Consider the following 20,157-nt stretch of genomic DNA (forward strand, 5'->3'; position numbering starts at 1 on the left):
ATCACCATCCTCAACGTCCTTCCTCAGCCTTTTCGGACCTCATCCTTTTGAGTTTTCATCCTCCTCTAGTTCATTGTCAGTAGCACTTGTTTGCTTCAGATGAAACACATTTTCCTTAGTGTGGTCTATCAATCCCTCCATCGGACTATTGGAAGGAATGAGTGCCATAGCAATCTTATTATCATATTGCTCTTCACCATTTTCTAGTGAGATCCGGTTACGTGCCTCACACCCATCAAGCTTTGGTTGTTGATCCCTATCTCTTTTCATAGGGCTTCTTGCATCATCCTGCAAATCAACATTATCATCAATTGCGTCTTTGTGGTTTTTTCCTCCAGTTCTAGGTTCAGTACCGCTTCTTGGAATAAGGCCCTTGGTCAAGTCCCTAGAATCTGAACCTTTTGTATCTGTAGAACCAGATGACTTACCCCCTTTCACGTTCCATTTCTTCTCAGGGCTAGCAATCAGCCAATCCCCATATTGAATAGTCTTATTATCGTGCACACCATCACCACATTCAGATTTAATATGCTCTATCAACCCACATATTGCACAAAACTTAGGAAGTTTCTCATATTGAACCCGAAAGGCTTCACGTTTTCCACCACCTCCCACTGACACAGACAACCCTAGTCAGTGGTTTTTCAATGTCCAAATTTACCCGGATGCGCAGGTAATCTCGCCATCCATTCGTGTCCTCATCTAGCTCCACCTCCAATGTGTCACCAATTTTATTTTCTAGTTGGCGTCCAATGTTCTTAGTCCTGAAGCTTGTAGGTAGATCATAAATCCGAACCCACATTGCCACTTTCTTGAATTTCACTGTGGAAGGTTTCGTAATCCCATCATATTCTTGTAATAGAACAACATTCCCCCTAAAAAACCATGGTCCCTCATCCATTACCCTGCGCCAGTCCCCTAAGCAAAGAAACTGGAATACAAACAAATTTTCCTCTATGGCCTTAAAGCTGACATGCTTTGCCAAACTCCTAGCATACTTCATGTTAGCTAAAAATGCATTGTGACTAAAAGGTTTGGGGGGAATGAACCTTTGCAGTGCTGTCCAACGAGCACCTGCTCTCAGTTCCTCAATGTCTTCTTCCAAAACAATTCCCTGATCTTCATCTTCCCGTATCTCCAAATGTTGAAGAAGTTCGTCCAAATCACAGTCCGGAGCTCCAAATGTTGAAGAAGTTCGTCCAAATCACGGCCTGTTGGACTAGAAAGAGCTGCGGCTGCTCAATTTTTTAGCGCGAATGCTCACTTTTTTGGCGCGAGGGCGAGCCGTGAGGCGGCGGCGATCATCTGGTGTCCATGCTCGTTCGCCCGTCAAGAGCAGGTACGGCAATCTGCACTACCATCTCTTCCTACGTCGTATGTAATCAGATTGCACTGGCGTTCTTCCTGTGTATTGAGATTGCTTCCTTCCTCATTAGCTTGTGTTGGAATTGATTAAAGGAGACGTCAGCTTGCTTGATTAAAGGAGATTGCACTTGATAATGATGCCTGAGAACAATACAACAATTTGAACAGCCTCTGAAGTTAGAAAAATATGCAGTAGCTTCTGTGCATTCCACTGATGACAGAAATTCGAGCACAGTTTATAACTCAATCTGCAATCTATACAATATGCAGAGTTTTTATCCTTCCTGTACAATCAAAACTTGCTCAATTTGCTAGGACCTGCACAATTTACAGTCACAGAACACAGACTTCTTCCATCCTGAGCTTTGCGGCTGCGCTCAGGGTGGCCTGATGCATGGCTCCGTACGTGGCCGTCCTCTCCAGCAGGAGCTCACGCTTTGAGGTGCTCCACTTTGCCCGCGGTGGAGGCGCGCGTCCTCGAGGAGGTTGGGATCTCACCGCCGAGCGGCCCCTGAGCACGGCACGACGGCAAGCGAACGGGCGGCAGTCGCGCGTGCGGTGGGCGAGGTGGGGAATGCTCCCGAGGCGCCCAGCCATGGGGCCGCAGCATCAAGGACGGCGACGGCGGAGCTCGACGGTGACGAGAAGCCGATGAGAAGTTTGGCAGTGCTGCCGTAGGATGGATGGCCCTGGACGGCACAGATGGCCTGACTGCAGAAGACAGTCAAGCGGCCTGACGTTAGAGGATCTCATCCCCGCGCGGAGGAGGGACGGGCGGAGCAGCAATCTGCGACCGGATGGGAAGGTGCGGGTCCGGCAGCCGGGCCCACATGTCGGCGCCGTTCGCAGGGAGACGCGCGCGGTTCTGCCCCGCGGGCTGTCGACGCGGACGTTATAAACTTTAGTAGCAGAAGATTCTGTTTTCACATGGCCCAGCAGACAGCCAGCCCACGTACACAGCGGTTGAGTGCGTGGCCCATAACTAACAACTTTTGACGCTGTGGGCCTAAATATTACTACGACGAGTAGCATGGGCCATCACATGGGTCAACGATCCTCGGCCGTGGGCCTTTATGGGCACCGCATGGGCCGTGTGCGGCCTTTGTTCTTTGTTCGTGCACCATCATCCATCTCTTCTGAGTTGCGAGCCCAGCTGTGCTGATCATGTTGGACCCAAGAAAATGGTGCGCGACTGACTGTTTATTGTTGTTGTTGTTTTGCGAAAAGAAAAGACTGTTTGCTGTTCATGGCTCGATGGCACCGAAACTGCTTACCCATGCTGCATGCAGCCACTATTGCTCACCCATGGTGTATCTTTGATGGCCGCCGGTCCTTTGGTTTTCTGGACGCACCCGATCCGAATCCGATATGTCTCTTCTCACATGCTCTGTTTCACCAACATGTCTGCTTCCACTATCTCACCAATAAGATACGTGCAGTGTCCGGTAGTCCCATAGGTTGGTAAGCAGGTTGTTAAATCCCATAGGTCTGCCAGACACGTCAACCATACGTCGTGGGAGCAGATGAACAAAATACACACACGTCGCTATTATTGACTGACTCATCACTAATCCGACGCGCGATTTAATCTACCGTCACAGTGCTATGCAAGTGCCACAAGCAAGCGACTGACAACCAAGGAAATTGTTTAATTTTTGATGAAATAATTTACTCTTGGTTGTCCTGGCAGTACGCTCCGACCCACTGGTTCAATGTCGTCAAAGCTGATGTATATTCTTTCGGTAAGGTCTTCCCTTCGTTCCTTACGATCACAACACTAGCAACACATCAAGTTAGGTTGATGATCGGATTTGCGACTGATTTGGAGGTTTGGAGCGGTTCTCCGGTGGCTCCTTTGTGTCTTGGCGGCTGTCGGTCACGCATAGCGGCGGCCGATTTCGGTGCTAGCTTGGACGTCTTCCTTTGCCTGAGTTTGTGTTGGTGTTGGTGTTGGTGCTGCTTCACGTGCGATGCGGTGTTTAGTTGTTTTTCTGTAGTTATGATCTTCCGGGGATATAATCTTGTAGTTTTTCTGTAGTTATGGTTGCTTCTGATAAATGAATCTGAAAAAATTAGTTTGGCGGTCAAAATTGATGGCTTATGAATGAATCTGATAAAATTGGCTTGGCTTGGTTTCTTCTTGATCTGTTGCGCAGGTGGTGTATGCTCCTGATCTTGCGTGTCACGATTGATGGGTGGCATCGAAGAATTAGCTCCGTCCATATCCATATCGAGGAGAGGGAGGCGGTGTGAGAAGAGCAAGAGGGAGACGAGTTGTGGACACGATTCTTTTTTTACGTAATCTTTAAAAGAAGCCTCGACAGCCAGGCAGCTGGACTATTCTGCACCGTAATCTTTACGATAGAATCACGTTACAAATTCAATCTGTTATTGCACACATGTGAATTCTCTGTTATTGGAGTCTTGGAGGTGACGAACAGAGTTTTATAATATTTCTCGGTAACTCTATTTACATACGACTGGAGTCATCCTGACCGCGTCCGTCGTTTGCAAGCATGAAGAAAACCGAAAGCTCGGCAAAACAATCGAAAGCAGCCCGGCTTAATAATTATAAAATTAACGTGCAAAGCCGCATTAGGCACAAAAGGCAAATCAATCATGCTAACAGGATGAAATCAGATAATGAGGGGATGTCTGCCGGGTCGCCAAGACCTAACCGTTTGTTTGCATGTCAAAGCGCCGATAAGTGATAGCTCTAGCTGCCCAGTAGTTGGCGTGGGGATTCCATCCTCCACCAACTACACGTCCTCTATCATGTATCAGGTTGACGAACAGTTTTCTGGAGCTAGCAGAGCAAAGACCAATAGACCATACGTGCAACCACTTGACGTAATCACTGCGACCATACCGACCCAGCTCTAGCTACTAGCTAGCTAGCTATACCTTTCGCATCACAGTGGCATTGGGATTTCTGAGAAGCAAAAAATCTGGTGTGACACGACACGATCGAGCACGTAACTAGATGACAGATTTCTGACTTGAGAATTTTCAGTAAGGTACAAAGTCCGTATCACAGTGGCATCTTGTTGGGTCGGGATCATTACTTGCTAGGATATTTTTTTCACACCTATCATGTCTCACTCGGTAATTAAGATAGTAAAGTTACTACTACAAACGAGGATAAAAACAAACATTACCGCATTCGTTAAAAGCGGCCGTGTTTCCAAGATGTGAAAGAAGCACTAGAAAATTGCACCTGTTACAAATTCACGCCTTGTCTCTTTTAGAGCCTTGTTCGTTTAATCTCCGGATTGAGAAGGACTGGAGATGATTGAGAGTGCTTATAATTCTCTAACATACTTGTACCGTTATACGTAATCCTCCCAATCTTTTGGAGTGGAATACCGAATACCGAATACCCACGCGTGATCCCAGCATTCGGCGAGACTGTCCTTTCAGAGAGATTCCTAGATAGTGTGCGCCAGAAGCACAGGTGTGCCCATGCGGCGCCGTTACTGTGCGGGTTTGGTAGCATAGAAAGAGCAGCGCTAGTGAAGTGCGCATGCAGAGGAGGGAGCCTGCAGGGTAAGGTATGGTAGGCATCGTGTCCCTGGCTTTTGAGGCACCTCCGATACCCCTCACCACACCTTTTGCGTGCTTTTCCGAGCAAGTACCGATGCGATGCGACCATGTGTACCAACGGCAGCGCAGTAGAGGCCACTCCTGCTGGCCCGGTCGCAGCTTTAACCCATGTTTCGGGTGCAGCAGCTTGCAGCACCTCCATATCCATCCATCGGTATCCAAGTGCCAACCAAGTGCTAATAACAAACTACGACTAGGCACTGGAGCTATAGCAGCTCGCTATATGCGCTGGCCGATGGCACGTTCACGTCCAGCAAATCCAGTGTGCTGAATGAAAATGTTCACTTTTTTTTCCACCCAACACCCAACAACTTGCTCAGCTTTCTAGTTTCTTCCTCCCATGGACCATGGTTGAACTGTGCAAGCATTTCTACCAATAGAGAGGCTGAGAGGGTATCATTCTAGCTAGTCTATGGGCTAGGAGTGCCCGTGCAGTGGGTTCGCAGTGGTCAATTTCTAGCTGTTTCCATCGGGTGACTCTTGATTGACTTGTTATATCTAGATTGACAAATTAACCACTCATGCACCAAATCTGTGGTGGGGCCTCCAACAATTACGTACAAAGGCAAGGCAAGAGCATTGTTGCGAGATATGCATGTTGTCCATGCAATTTCGAAAGGCTTCTTCCAAACATGTGATGGACGACCTAAATCAGCTAGCTGAGCTAACACCTTAGCTATTTTTGCTGTTTTCGAATAGTCGAGACATCACCAGGGGCTCCATAATCACAGATTCTTCATTCGTGTCAATCCTCAAAACGAGCGTGATGAATTACCAAGAAGATAAAATGGTAAAGAGGTTAACATCTACTCCTACGTAAGGTCCTGATCGATGATGGCACCGAACAGAACCGAGGGCCCGGCCAGGATTGGCCCGGGCCACGTGAATGTTTCTACAACGAAGTATGTACTCATTTCCGTTTCAAATTGTAGGTCATTTAACTTTTCTTATCTAGATCTACACTATATCCATCTAAGTACATAAAAAAACTACGCACTTAGAAAAATCAAAACGACCTACAATTTATCAACACGCGGTTGGTTGAAAACTATGCACCTAGAAAAGCTAAAACGACCTACAATTTGTCAACACGCGGTTGATTGGTTTCTCCTTGTTTACGAACAGAGATTCCTGCTACTAGAGCTGCTTGTGTGAGTTGTAACTGTAACCAGCGGAATCCATGCAGGTCAGCAAACTTACCCATCTCCAAAACGATCGTGGATATATGCGCCGTGTTTTCTATTAACGCGTTCGATGAATCTGCTCCAAATGTTTAGTCAAAACATTTCACATTCCTCACCAACCTATGATTGTTACGGCCAGTTACAGCGAAAAATTTGACATTTTTTCCCCCTGTTCGACCGTGTGTTAGCCGTTAGCTAGCTAGCTAGCTAGGATTCTCTATCGTCCTTGACCTAGCTAGCTTATTGCATCATTCACTCACTAAGCCCCAAACGTGAAGTGGGGGGATGAAAAAGCCACTGAAGAAGATGCAAGTGCAGCACGCTAAATTGTTTAATGGACGCTACTCATGCCGTAGAGGAGACAACCTACCACACGGTCACTAAACAAGTGCTGTGAGTGGACCAAGGACCTGGTTTCAAAATTCTATTCATGATCAGGATTCAGGAAGCAACTTTAACCTTTCCTTATAAAATTTCTCCAAGGAATGTAATGCGTAGCTTGGAAATTAAAGGATCGATCAAGCATCAGGGTTACTAATATATTGCCGTGCCGTAGCACAAACAGCGGAAAGAAATGGGCTATGTGGCTATCTTTCCTAGCACACTGACACGGTGTAGGGCGCAGCTAGCTACTTCCTCCATTTAACTATCTAGGGAGCTTTTGGATACCAGGGGCTTAACTTTAACCCTGTCATATCGTATGTTCATATATCAATTAGGAGGATTAGACATAAGCTAATTACAAAACTAATTGCAGAACCCCTGGGCTAAATCGTGAGATGAATCTATTAAACCTAATTAATCCATCATTAGCGAATGGTTACTGTAGCACCACATTGTTAAATCATGGACTAATTAGACTTAATAAATTCGTCTCGCGGTTTAGCCTAGAGGTTGCGTAATTAGTTTTGTAATTAGTCTAGGTTAATACTCCTAATTAGCGTCCAAATATTCGATGTGACGGGGCTAAAATTTAGTCCCCTACTCCCAGACACACGGCTAGTAGTACGAATATTGCGAATGGACTCCAACTTTTCAAGTCAATGTGATGTTACGGTGACCGTTAGATTTTACCTACTTCCGTGTACTTGAGAAAAAGTTAAAAATATATATGAAGTCAACTGAGATTTTCGTTAGCGGTATGCATGGTTCTACTGGGGTTTACGGCTACATATGCACATCATGTTTGAAAATTGAGGATGTACTAGAGGGATGCTCTGAGATGACCTTAATGGATAGATACGTGTATGTACGTAGAGTGACACAACAATCTTTATTGACTATATTGCCCTTAGTTTTCAAAAAGGACCTTAAATTAGTTTAAAAGAGGGCTATAGTTAACTTCTCCCTCTTTTGTACAGCTCACATATTATAATATATTTTGTGATTTTTCTTCCAGTTGAACTGTTACGACATATATATTCTACATCTAACGATTTTTCTTTCGAGAGACTTCTAGAACTCATAAGTATGCAAACTCAAAATGGTGGACACGCAATAGGTGAGAAAAACATCCTCCATCACTTTCCAAGTCAATGCGATGTTGCTTCCAGCATTACATTTTCTCATGCATGGATCGGAGAAAGTCATAGCTACTATTCACGGAGGACACTATATGTGTGGCCTTGCCTCATATTCATTTGTTATGCAAATATGCAATAATTATTTCAGACAAATTAAATATGTTGATAAGGAGATGTTGTAATAATAGTGTCGGTGAGGTGAGGGGGATGTTGATAAGGAGATGTTGTAATAATAGTGTCGGTGAGGGGGGTGCCAGAGGTAGTGTTTAGTGCGTGAGGCTCGTCGAGATCAGGTGCCAGAGGTAGTGTTTAGTGCGTGAGGCTCGTCGAGATCAGGAACTTGAAGGTGAACTCGAACACACGATTTAGACAGCTTCGAGCCGCTAGATTGCGTAATACCCTACGTCTTGTGTGTTGGTTTATTGGATTGAACTTATCTTGGAGGGGGTCCCTGCCTCGCCTTATATGACCAGGGGTAGGGTTACAGGTCGGTTGTTTACAAGAATACTAGTCAGATTCGACTAGTGAGTTCTACTCTAATTGCTACGAGCAGTTTCCTAATTCTCGAATAGTTATTCTCGAATAGTTCTCGTCCTACATGTAGACCACGCCGTCCTACACCATAGTCTCCATGTCTGACACGTCTCGGTGTACAACCCTGTATCTGTCCAAACCTTGTGGTGAGCCCATAGATGTATGGACGACAAATAGTAACTAGAATTAGGGCGTGTTTGTATCCTCGGGCTAAAGTTTAGCCCTTATCGCATTGAATATTCGGATGCTAATTAGAAGGACTAAACATGAGCTAATTATAAAACTAATTGCAGAAGCCATGGGTTAATTCGCGAGACGAATCTATTAAGCCTAATTAATCCATCATTAGCAAATAGTTATTGTAGCACCACATTGTCAAATTATGGATTAATTAGGCTTAATAGATTCGTCTCGCGAATTAGCCTCAATCTGTGCAATTAGTTTTGTATTAGCTTATATTTAATACTCTTAATTAGTATCAAACACCCGATGTGATAGGGGCTATTTAGTATCCAAACGGGGCCTTAATTGTGTGAGCGAATGCTACAACCATTAATAGTGTTTTTTTCCAAGAAGGAAAAGAGAGAGAAAAGAAAAGAAGAAGAAAAGACCAACTATGTATTGCTTGTAGCTTTCTTCCGGTTGTAAACTTCAGATGGACGGGACATTTAGTCGTATTTCCATTGACTAGATTTGATCCGAACCGTCCATTTGTTCGATCCTACGGTCCGAACTCGGTGACCGGTCCCGTATCCGTTGGCCCAGTGCGTGGGGCCGATGGATCCTCCTCCTCCACCTACCCCCTCATGAAAAGATAACCCCTCCTGATCGAGTAGACACTTCGCCAAGAAATTGTATGAACCACCAAATATACTATTCAGTCTCGGCAAGTCGTACGTTACTCACTATCAGTTGTGGCCATTAGACGCCCTCTTGGGCCTATATATACTCATGATATCTCCTCACATTCATCATGAACACTACTCACACACACTACTACCTTATCTTTACACAATCGTGCCAAAAGTAGCTAACAAGTGATCACTTGAGAAAGAAAAAAGGAAAAAAAAAACAAGGTGCTTTGGTGAATTGGTGAGGTAGTATGGGTACCATCGGGTTCCCGGTGACGAGGACGAGCAGGTCCCTGGTGGCGCCGTCGTCGGCGACGCCGCAGGAGACGCTGCGCCTGTCGGTGATCGACCGCGTGGCGGGGCTGCGCCACCTTGTGCGGTCGCTGCACGTGTTCGACGGCCGCAGCGGCGGCGGCGCCGGAGGCGACGAGGCGTTGCAGGCGACGCCGGCGAGGACGCTGCGGGAGGCGCTGGGGAAGGCGCTGGTGGACTACTACCCGTTTGCGGGGCGGTTCGTGACGGAGGAGGACGGCGAGGTCCGGGTGGCGTGCACGGCGGAGGGCGCGTGGTTCGTGGAGGCGTCGGCGGCGTGCTCCCTGGAGGAGGTGAAGCACCTGGACCACCCCATGCTCATCCCCAAGGAGGAGCTGCTGCCGGAGCCGGCGCCGGACGTCAACCCACTCGACATGCCGCTCATGATGCAGGTATACACATATATACATCTATCGGTCTATCTGTGTTCATTGTTATACTTTGCATATGCATGAATTAGTAGTGATAACGTGCACAATATACTAGCTGCTAGTTTGACGATGCAAATCAAGATTGGTTTTTTCCTAGGAAGAACACATGCGAAACTGTATCGATCAGTGAGAGGCATCGAGACCAAGCATTAGTAACAAAAAGTTGCTAATAAGCAAATAAAAGATGGAGAAGGAACCTCTTGACGTTACGAGACGTTGGCGCCATATCTCTGGATCAAGTCTCAAGATATATAGGGATCGTACCTGAAAAGTTGGGACGATACCGGCATCATATATTCGTCGGAAGAATTTTCTCGCTAGCTTCCATAGCTGCTAGTGCCATGCAAACCACGACCGCAATTCAAAATCTTGACAAGCTAAGCATGATGATGACTAGCTCCATATACTGCCAGTGCAGTTCCGGGCTATATCGCTAACCTCTTCTTAAAAACATTTTCTTCACGAAGTAAACTAATCTGGAGGCGCAAGTGATAGTATTTCTAAGAAAAGTTTTTTTTAAAAAAAAAGATGACTTTGAAAGCGAAGGACTTACGAGTTACGACGACGCGTGTGAGAGAGGTGTTGCAGGCTTGCAGCCTAGCCGTGTCTCTTACGTTGGCACACGCAAGTGTGCCGTGCAATGGTTCGGTATAGTGGTATCCAGTAACAGTCATGAGCGATCGATCGAGTAGCAGAGTACAGATGGAAGTTGCCGGAGCGAGATAGATGCTGCGCGGTTTGGCGCCAATGAACCATCATGCAGTAGTTGGGCCGTCGATCGAGATGGATCGGATCGTCGTCTCAGTGCTGCCACCACTGCACTGTTCCACTAACGCTGTGCAGGCGTACGTGCCCGGCCGTGTAGTATATTCTGACGCCTTCGCCAAAAGCAGGAGCTAGCAAGCCTGTTTCGGTGTTTCCCTCACGTTTCTGCCAACATCGACCACCCACGTATACTACGCGCCATACCGCAACAACTACACTCTGCAGCATGCATGCACCAACTTGGCAATTTCTAACATGAGTGCATATGCACTCGCGCTACAAGTACTGTTGCACCGGCCGGCGAGAGCGAACTCTCTCGATGACAAGGGAAGGCATGCGCATGAGCCAATTAGCTCCTGCTCGAACATGCATCTTGTTTCTGCTTATAATATCTTTCCGTCTAGGACGTGTACTACGGCGATGTAACCACAATTTCTCAGAAGTTGGGCACCACCTTACCTACCTGCCTACCTGCCTACCACTACAGGACACAGGACAGGACAGGACTACTAAACTGCATGCATCCCCACGCCCGTCTCTCTAGCTAGAATGGATCGATAATGGCATAAACAAACTTAGCATGTATAATATCTTCCGGGTCGGAGATGACATGTGGCATACGTAATGTTTACTGCAGCATGCATCATATGATGCCCGGTTTAAATTACGTAGCTATCTGAAGGTTGCGAGGTCGTTGTTAACGTACACATCGAGATTGGTTACCAGATACCGCATGTTTATGTTGGTGGCGCCCACTAGTACGTGGCACGTCTCCTAGTTTCCTTCTCTTCCATGTACTCATATAAGAAGATCATATCGAAGGGAAAAGGTCGTGGCAGTAGTCAGGTGCAGTGGGCAATGACAGTATTATACACACAATGATGTAAAAAGGTGCCAAGAGAGCTAATAAAATTATAACTTAGAGGTACAAATCAAATTAAAGTTTGGTAAAAAAAAAGATCCATCCATATCACTTATGTCGACACACAGTTCCTCTCTCTGTTTGCGCTTGGTCTTTAGCTTCTGAAAGCTTTGCTTTCTGTTGGATACTGCAGAAGATCCATTTGTGCTAATCAATAGCAACTTTCTTTCAGCATGTAGGCTATATAGCTAGGTAGCCACTTCCAGGCAACCAAAGAGAGAGCATGTCTCTCCATATGTTTATCTCCTCTCACATATCTTTTCTCTCAAGTTGGACCCAAGCATCATGATTCGTCATCGGCAAAGACACTTTCTTTCTAGCTCATCACTCAACAAAGTCTAATGATGTAAGCACACATTTAGCCTTGAGATTAAAAAGCTACCGTGCCTAATGGCTAGCCAAATTCATACGCATTGCAAGGTAATATAGGCTGCTGTTGACCACCAACGGCGACTGCCACTGACATAGGTCATGCATGGTGCATATATGCCTATATATGATGACTACTAGAATCTTCAGCATACAGTAAAAAGAAAGAAAAAGGCAAAATCTTCAGTAAATCTATAGTGGCGCACCGACGTACTCGTGGTTGTTGGGAGCTTTATTTGCGCGTGAAAAAGGCTCTGGATAACGTAGGCGTTTATGCACAGAAGAGGGTGGATTAAAGCGTGTGATAGTCTAACAGATGGTAAGAAAACGCAGCAGGCGTCCAAGTGCGTTAGTTGTTGGGTCAGTGAAAAGGTTAAAAGAACGCATGTATGCAGGTCAAGAGGCTCCATCGACCATCGGTCACGGAGCTTTCAGCCTTTCACTACTCTGAGTGACACCGGCTTGGACTCATATGATCTTATCTCTTGCTACCATCACGTACCTTTCTTCCTTGCTTGCCACGTAGGTTCATGTACTTGTTACTGGATATGCATGATACCTATGGCTAACTAACTCTGTATGTAGGTTAATTATTATGTGCTCTTAATTTGTTTTAGTTGGTTCTTAGTCTTGTCAAGTTACTATCTTTCACAGTACAAAACAAATACTTTATTTCTTAGTCTTGGTTCTTAATCATATTTAGTTACACCGTCGTGTTACTTTCAGATTGACAAGGAATCATATGATGAGGAAGGATACAATTTTTTTTATGAATGGAAGTGAAATATAATTTGGCGGAGGATCCTCCAAAAAAATATTTTTTTAAAAAAAAATATATAAGCAAACAAAACGGCTGAAAGAAGAAATTGGCATGCGCTCGCGCAGGTGACGGAGTTCACGTGCGGCGGCTTCGTTGTCGGCCTCATCTCCGTGCACACCATCGCCGACGGCCTCGGCGCCGGGCAGTTCATCAACGCGGTGGCGGACTACGCGCGCGGCCTCCCCAAGCCCCGCGTGGCCCCCGTCTGGGCGCGCGACATCATCCCGGCGCCGTCGAAGATTGTGTCGCGGCCGCCGCGCTTCGAGCTCTTCGACCTCCGCTACTTCACCGTGGACCTCGGCCCGGACCACATCGCCAAGGTCAAGTCCAGCTTCTTCGAGGCGACGGGGCAGCGCTGCTCCGCCTTCGACGTGTGCGTCGCCAAGACGTGGCAGTCCCGCGTCCGCGCGCTCCGGCTCGACGCCGACGACCCGTCCCGCCCAGTCCACGTCTGCTTCTTCGCCAACACCCGCCACCTCCTGCCGCCGGCGCCGGGGTTCTACGGCAACTGCTTCTACACGGTGAAGGCGACGCGTCCCTGCGGCGAGATCGCCGCCGCCGGCGTGGTGGAGGTGGTGCGCGCGATCCGGGACGCCAAGGCGCGGCTGGCCGCGGACTTCGCGCGGTGGGCGGGCGGAGGGTTCGAGCGCGACCCCTACGAGCTCACCTTCACCTACGACTCGCTCTTCGTCTCCGACTGGACGCGGCTCGGGTTCCTGGAGGCGGACTACGGGTGGGGCACGCCGGCGCACGTCCTGCCCTTCTCGTACCACCCCTTCATGGCCGTCGCCGTCATCGGAGCGCCGCCGGCGCCCAAGCCCGGAGCGCGCGTCATGACCATGTGCGTCACGGAGAAGCACCTGCCGGAGTTCCGGGAGCAGATGAACGCCTTCGCCGCCGGGAACTAAACCATGCTTACCTATCGTCGTCGTGTATCGCCGTTTCCTCATCAAAGCGTGTCTACGTACGTGCATGCAGCGAACTACTGCAAGTTTGGAATTCGCCGGTATTGATCTCTCGATCTCCATCCCCTAGCTTGCTATGCCTCATCAAGAACTCATGAATGGATTTGCTTGCGTGTAATTTGTTTTTCAAAAAATTTGCCACAGCTAGCGTTGTGATCCGTGCTTGTGTACGCACATGTATTCCTGCCCGTCTGCCAAAAAAAGAAATGGCGGGCTAGCTCGCTTTTCTGTATGCGCCTGTAAATTGTAATACGGATCGACGAAATAAAGATGGATGCATGGTTTGTACCTGGTTAGGTTTCGGTCGTGTGCGTTGCGAATTGAGTGTGCGCGTGTATGTGTTGAAAAAATGGTTGATCGTGTACCGCCCGTGGTGTGACTTGCTGGTGGCGAGTGTATGTGCATGTACGTACGATCAACGACTGACGCTGATTTTGGTGGGATTTGATTCATGATCGTGTCGGCCTAGCTAACGAAATTCAATTGAAAGTGGCGATGCGTCAAGCTAGCTGATGTGGAACGGATGCTAGCTAAGCACCCATGTCTACTAAAATCATTTCCCCTAGGATAAGCTAGCGTACTGAAACTGAAAGCGTCGTCCTCGTCTGCTCTGCTCAGGCCTGCTTGCTGACTCCAAGCTGCCGCCGGCGTGACGTACGCAGCGACCCACACGAGCACAACGGAACCAACTCTTCTCATCAAGCATTGAGCTTACAAAACTGAGATTTCACGAAACGAACGGTAGATATATGCACGCACACTCATTTCTATGAATACATGCATATAACCTACTCTTATATATGATCACCGATGAAAGATTGGGCTAGTAGATTTTGAGATCGATAGTCACCAAATGTCATATGTGTCGTTGTCGAGAGGCATGTTGTTTACCACTTAAAAATAATTCCATTAATTTATCTGTTAAATTCTTTCTCTAAAATTTTTAACTTCACCTAAGTAGGAGATCCATATTGATAACAATATGAATGGGAGATTCATAATGGATCGTCCACTTGAAAAGAGATTATATAGATCATTTGCTGCCAAAGCGACATGAGCACACTTATGCTAATTTTAAAGGAAGCATTCATTTTTACTAATCAAAAGATAAAAAATAAACCAAATTACGTCCCTGTCGGGAGGAAAAAGGCATGACCTAGAGACTGGTTCTTCCACAATTGGGCTTCTTTCAAATTTTTAAATGTAAACTGGGCCACTTACTAAATTTAGGTCGTTGGATCTGTACATTTGCCTGATACCGAGTTTTTGGGTAAATAATGTTGGTGAGTTTGTTTTCTTTTGTTTGCTAGAGTCTAATAGTTTTTTGTAGTTCAAAGACATCTATTGTTCAACAAGGTTTTCCTTTTTGCCAAATCTGAGTGACTAGAAAATTCTAAAACTTAGACACGATCCAAAGATCTAAAGGTTGTCGTCGTGATGTTTACAGGGATAGGTTATTGTCACGGTATTCACAGGAGCCATAAAAATAGGTGTTCACAAGGCAAAACAAAATGACATTGTACATTATGGAGCCCAAATAATATTGCGAATGACTGACAGCAAATTTCCAATTCTCGAAGCCCATTTCCCATGTTAGGATGGCCCAACCTGTCGCAAAGCATTTGGTACGGGCGATGGGCCCTTGGATCACAAGATGGACTGCTCCTTGCTATTTTCTGTTGTGCAATATCGGCTTACTGGGCCACTTTCCCTGGGCTTTTAGCCCAAAAATCAATCTGTCTCTTTTCTGTATGCATTAAACTATTTCAGGCAGTAACTGAAAAAAAAAACTATTTCAGCCTCGGCACAAGCAAGCCGCGAGCGAAATTCCTGTCCCATTCTACCCCGCCACCGCCGATCCCGACGCCGGCGACGAGCGTCGTCTGCCGTGTGCCGAGGTAGCATGATTGCACCGGCTGACTGACCGACTGATCGAGGTTCTTTTGCTAGGTTCCGCCGTTACGTCGATGATGATCTGTTTGGACTGACAACCGTCGCCGGCGGCGGCGAAGACGACGTTTCTCTCTTACAGCACGCATATCTGCATATCCTATATCCCAGATGGAAGGTAGCTAGATGTGACACGGCATAGGTGCTGGAATGTTAATTCGACAAGCGTATGGATGCATGCGTGGACAGCGACGACAAGTGACGGTAACAGGTCAGAGATTAGTCTCGCCTGCGTGCAAGCGCAAGCTAGCTCCATCACTGGTGCTTCGGAAATGTATTTTGTAGCCCAACGCTGAGTCATCTAGCAATCTTTCAATGATTGCATTTGCAGCCAAGAAGCGCTCTCGATCAGAGACGACGACGGAGCTCAAGCATCCGCGTGACGACTGGCAGTCACTTGATGTTATATACAGATAAAAATGCACGAGCGGTACATGAATGAACTGACAAGGAGTGTCATCTAGGTTCCCGAACTTCCAAAATGCACATTGAAACTTTTAAAGTTGCTAATTGGTTCACGTGACGTTCAAACCTCCATAACTTGTGTTAAAGGGTATGCGTGGCACGCTAAACTGTGCGGTGACGTGAACCTGACATGTGGGACCCACATGTCAGAACCATCTTTCTTCTCTCTTCCTCTTCGGCTCTCCCCGTCTCTTTGCTGCCGCGCTCGCCCCGACCTCACGCTGCCAAAGCTCCCCCATCCGCCGTGCCACGCAACCGCGCCTTATCCGCCACGTCGCCGGGCGAGCCCTGCATCCGCACTGCCCGACCTGACCTCATCCACTGCTCCACCAGAGCTAGTCCTAACTCCCTCTCATCCCATTCCCCGTGGCTACTGGCGAGCACCTCCCCTCCCCTTCATGAGTTCATGGTGAGCTCGGAGTAGTGCGTATCGGGAGGTAGCGGCCGTAGCCGTGGTCCAGCGCTGGAGGACGACAGTGTGCGGGCGAACGGCGCCTGGAGCCGCGGGACGGTGGCAGATGGCGATGTGTGGGTGTCCGGGGCTGCAGGATGGCAGCTGACGCAGCTCGCCGGCCAGAGCAGACAGCTCCTGGGATAAAGGGAGGGAGAGAGATTGAGCTGGGTCAGAGAGAGGAAGGAGGAAAAGCTGACATGTGGGTCCCACATGTCAGTCCACATGCACAGCCATCATACCACACATGTCGTGTGATTTGGATCTTACTTAGGGACCTAGTGTGTATTTTCGAAATTTGGGGACTTTGGATGGCACACCGAGTCAAGTTCAAGAATCGGTAATACATTTTACTCATATGTATGTATATATATGTATGTATGCATGCATGCATGCATGCATGTATATGTATCCATCCATCGGGTCGGATGAACCAACAATAAAGTACATTATGCAGATTAAGTCAGTGCAGCGAGCAAACGGATCAACCACAGCAATACAGCATGCATCTGTCCATCATACACAGCACTCTCTCGAGCCTCGAGCCCTCGACACAGTCACTCTCATCTCATCTCTTTGAATCAAAAGGAAAAAAGGCGCCGTTTCTGAAGCGACGACACGCACTTTTTTACAACCAAGGCTCCAAGTTGTTACACACGTCGTGCAGGTGCGGCTGAATCATGTAGGAGTAGTAGCAGGCTACCAGCATATACAGGGAGTAGTGGATTCGGTTCGGTCACATGGAGGCCACATCTCCATGTTGTTGTGCCATACTGCCATGAACGTACGTATCAGCTGCCGGTTCTATGATCGCCGGAGCCGCGGCCGGACCACCAATAATGCATGGCATGCCATGCCATGCACGCACGGCCGTGAGCGTGAGACAGGCAAAGCGAGTCAAGACGGGATCATATCACTGTCGACCACTCTTTGCAAAAGTAGAGTAGAGATCGATATCCTAAACACAGCCAACATTATCCTCCTACCAAAAAAGCAAGGGACGGAGAAGATATCTGATTATCGACCAATCAGCCTTATTCACAGCATGGCTAAGGTATTCACCAAATTGCTGGCAATGAGATTGGCACCTGCCATGCGGGAAATCATCTCCAAAAGTCAGTGTTTTCATCAAAGGACGTAGTATCCACGACAATTTTCTCTATGTGCGCAACATGGCACATTGTTTCCACCGCAACAAAACGCCTATGCTCCTCATCAAACTGGATATTTCAAAGGCATTCGATTCCGTTCGATGGGGTTACCTGCTATCATTGCTGTCACACATTGGCTCCCCGCAAAGATGGATTGATTGATAGCGGCTTTACTTTCGACCGCTACATCTCAAGTACTGCTAAACGGCATCCCAGGCCAGCCCATTGTTTATGGAAGGGAACTGCGACAGGGTGATCCCTTCTTACCCCTGCTATTCATTCTTGCGATGGACCCCCCACAACGCATACTTCACCTTGCAACTGAGGCTGGCCTCCTTAGTGCAATTGGCCGGAACAGGACCAAACTTCGCACGTCGCTCTATGCAGACGATGCTGTCCTTTTCATCAGGCCGGTCAAGAATGAAGTCACGTGCCTTGTCCGCCTACTGGAACTCTTCGGGGAGGTCACAAGGCTCTGCGCTAATGTCCAGAAATCTTCGGTGGTCCCAATTAGCTACGGAAACATTGACCTCGACGACATTCTGCCGGCACAACGCGCTCAATTCCCCCATCAAGTACCTTGGATTGTCACTCTCGGTCAGGCGGCTAAAGAAGGCTGATTTCATGCCACTCTTAGACAAAACCCGCGGCAAGCTCACAGGTTGGTGGGGCCGGAACCTCACGCAAGCAGGTAGGCTGACCTTGACAAAGTCGGTGCTGTCCTCACAGCCAATTTATGTTCTAATAGTGATCAATGCCAACAAGGACGTATTGGATGAGTTTGATAAGATAAAGAAAGTGTTTCCTTTGGGCAGGCGACCATAGGTTAACTGGCAGAAAATGCAAAGTGAACTGGCCAACGGTGAATAGACCAAAGGAGTCAGGGGGGGTGGGCTTGCTCGATCTGCATAAATTTGCAAGAGCACTACTAATGAGGTGGCTATGGCAGGAGCACACCGAGCCAGATAAGCCGTGGACTGGCTTAGAGAACCTCCGCGATGAGACCAACAAACTGCTTTTTGCGGCATGCACAGACATCAAGCTTAGGGATGGGACGCGCATATCCTTCTGGCACTCGGCCTGGGCCAACAGGTGTTGGCCAAAGGATATTGCACGGAACCTTTACAACATTTCGAAAAGGAAGAATAGATCCCTAAAGGAGGCACTGCAGGAATAGAATTGGATTCGTGACATCGACACGCAGCGGAACCTAAATGTTGGGCAAGAACACGTAACCTTATGGTCACTGACCCGTGGGATCGAACTAATTCAAGGAGAGGAGGACTCCATCACGTGGAAACTAAACAGAAGCGGCATATGCTCTTCGGCGTCGGCATACAAGGCGCATTTCATCGGATCAATGCCACATGATCTATCGAGGCTAATCTGGAAACAGTTCTTTGCGTGGCTGGACGGCAGATAGGCTTGAGGTCAGGGGATGGCCCCGAAACGCATCTTGTCCGCTATGCAGGAGTTGTCAGGAAACAGCGCACCATATCCTAGCCGATTGCTGATACACAAAACGGATATGGAGCGGGCTGGCCACCTGAAGCCAATGGGAGCAAATTCATCCGTTTGCATGGCCACAATCAGCGACGGTACACGAGTGCTCGTGGTATCCTTTTAATCAGGACACGTCGTACGTCGTTTGCTGTTAGCTAATCCATCATTCCATCTCGATGTGTATAGTGCTCCGGAGCTTTAATTTGATCCAGCATAAATTCTAGATAGTTGGGAGGCATGGCCATCATCCAGTCCCTGGTGCAGATTCCGATCGAGCTGGCCCCAATTATTGCAACATCGACGGGCCGCCCCGACTGCAGACCACACGCATTTATCCATATCTACCCTACATGCAAGAGAGCCACGGGCTTTCAGAGCTCATCGGAGGATGGAGAACCATTTCAGTGAAAGATAGCAGCTGTAGCTACCGATCACATGAGGCTGTACTGTGCGCACCAAACACTGTGCAGACTGCAGGAACTGGATGTGCCTTTCATTTTCTCAAAGGAAAGCTAGCAGGAGTAGCACTGGTTAAACAAGCAACATCTGAAAGCAAACGACCGATGAGTAGAGCTGTAGAGTGCCAATCAATCTGTGTGTTATGGAAAAGCATTCCTGCTACTGTCCAGGTGTAGCAAATTAAAGACGTACGGTAGTGGCCTTGAGCTATGCGTACTTGTATTATCTAGTAAAAGGTGAAGCGAAAGATGCAATCTTTGTCGAGTAAAATCAGGAAAGGGGTCATCACCCTGGCCTGCCGCCTCATGTTAAAGGACATCAACAAAGGTTCAAGGTGCATCATTGCAGCTATACAGCTATCAGCAACTTTTATCATCTTTCCATATTCAAATGGAACTTAATTAGCTAGGACAAAGTAAAAAGACAAGAAGAGCAATACAAAGAAAGAATGAGTGCCAAGATTTTTAGCATGCTTTGGCTTTGAATTCACTCGAAGTGGTAGATTAGATTCAAGGGCAGACAGTACCAACGGAT

At 47.6% G+C, this 20,157-nt stretch overlaps 1 protein-coding gene across 1 annotated transcript; it reads left to right on the top strand.

Annotated features, from left to right (window-relative positions):
* Positions 1 to 9,156: 9,156 nt before the first annotated feature.
* On the top strand, positions 9,157 to 13,940 carry LOC117849775 (acyl transferase 4). Its single transcript, XM_034731447.2, has 2 exons — positions 9,157 to 9,764; positions 12,745 to 13,940. Exons 1-2 carry the CDS (start codon positions 9,312 to 9,314, stop codon positions 13,585 to 13,587), a joined length of 1,296 nt encoding a protein of 431 aa, XP_034587338.1. The 5' UTR covers positions 9,157 to 9,311; the 3' UTR covers positions 13,588 to 13,940.
* Positions 13,941 to 20,157: the final 6,217 nt, after the last annotated feature.

This window comes from Setaria viridis, chromosome 3 (genome assembly GCF_005286985.2).
Source record: "Setaria viridis chromosome 3, Setaria_viridis_v4.0, whole genome shotgun sequence".
Taxonomy (NCBI): domain Eukaryota; kingdom Viridiplantae; phylum Streptophyta; class Magnoliopsida; order Poales; family Poaceae; genus Setaria; species Setaria viridis.

Excerpts from the sequence above, each read along its gene's own strand:
- LOC117849775 (XM_034731447.2), top strand. The coding sequence starts at position 9,312 with ATGGGTACCATCGGGTTCCCGGTGACGAGGACGAGCAGGTCCCTGGTG. Across the intron at positions 9,765-12,744 it reads ACATGCCGCTCATGATGCAG|GTGACGGAGTTCACGTGCGG; the intron begins GTATACACATAT and ends GCGCTCGCGCAG.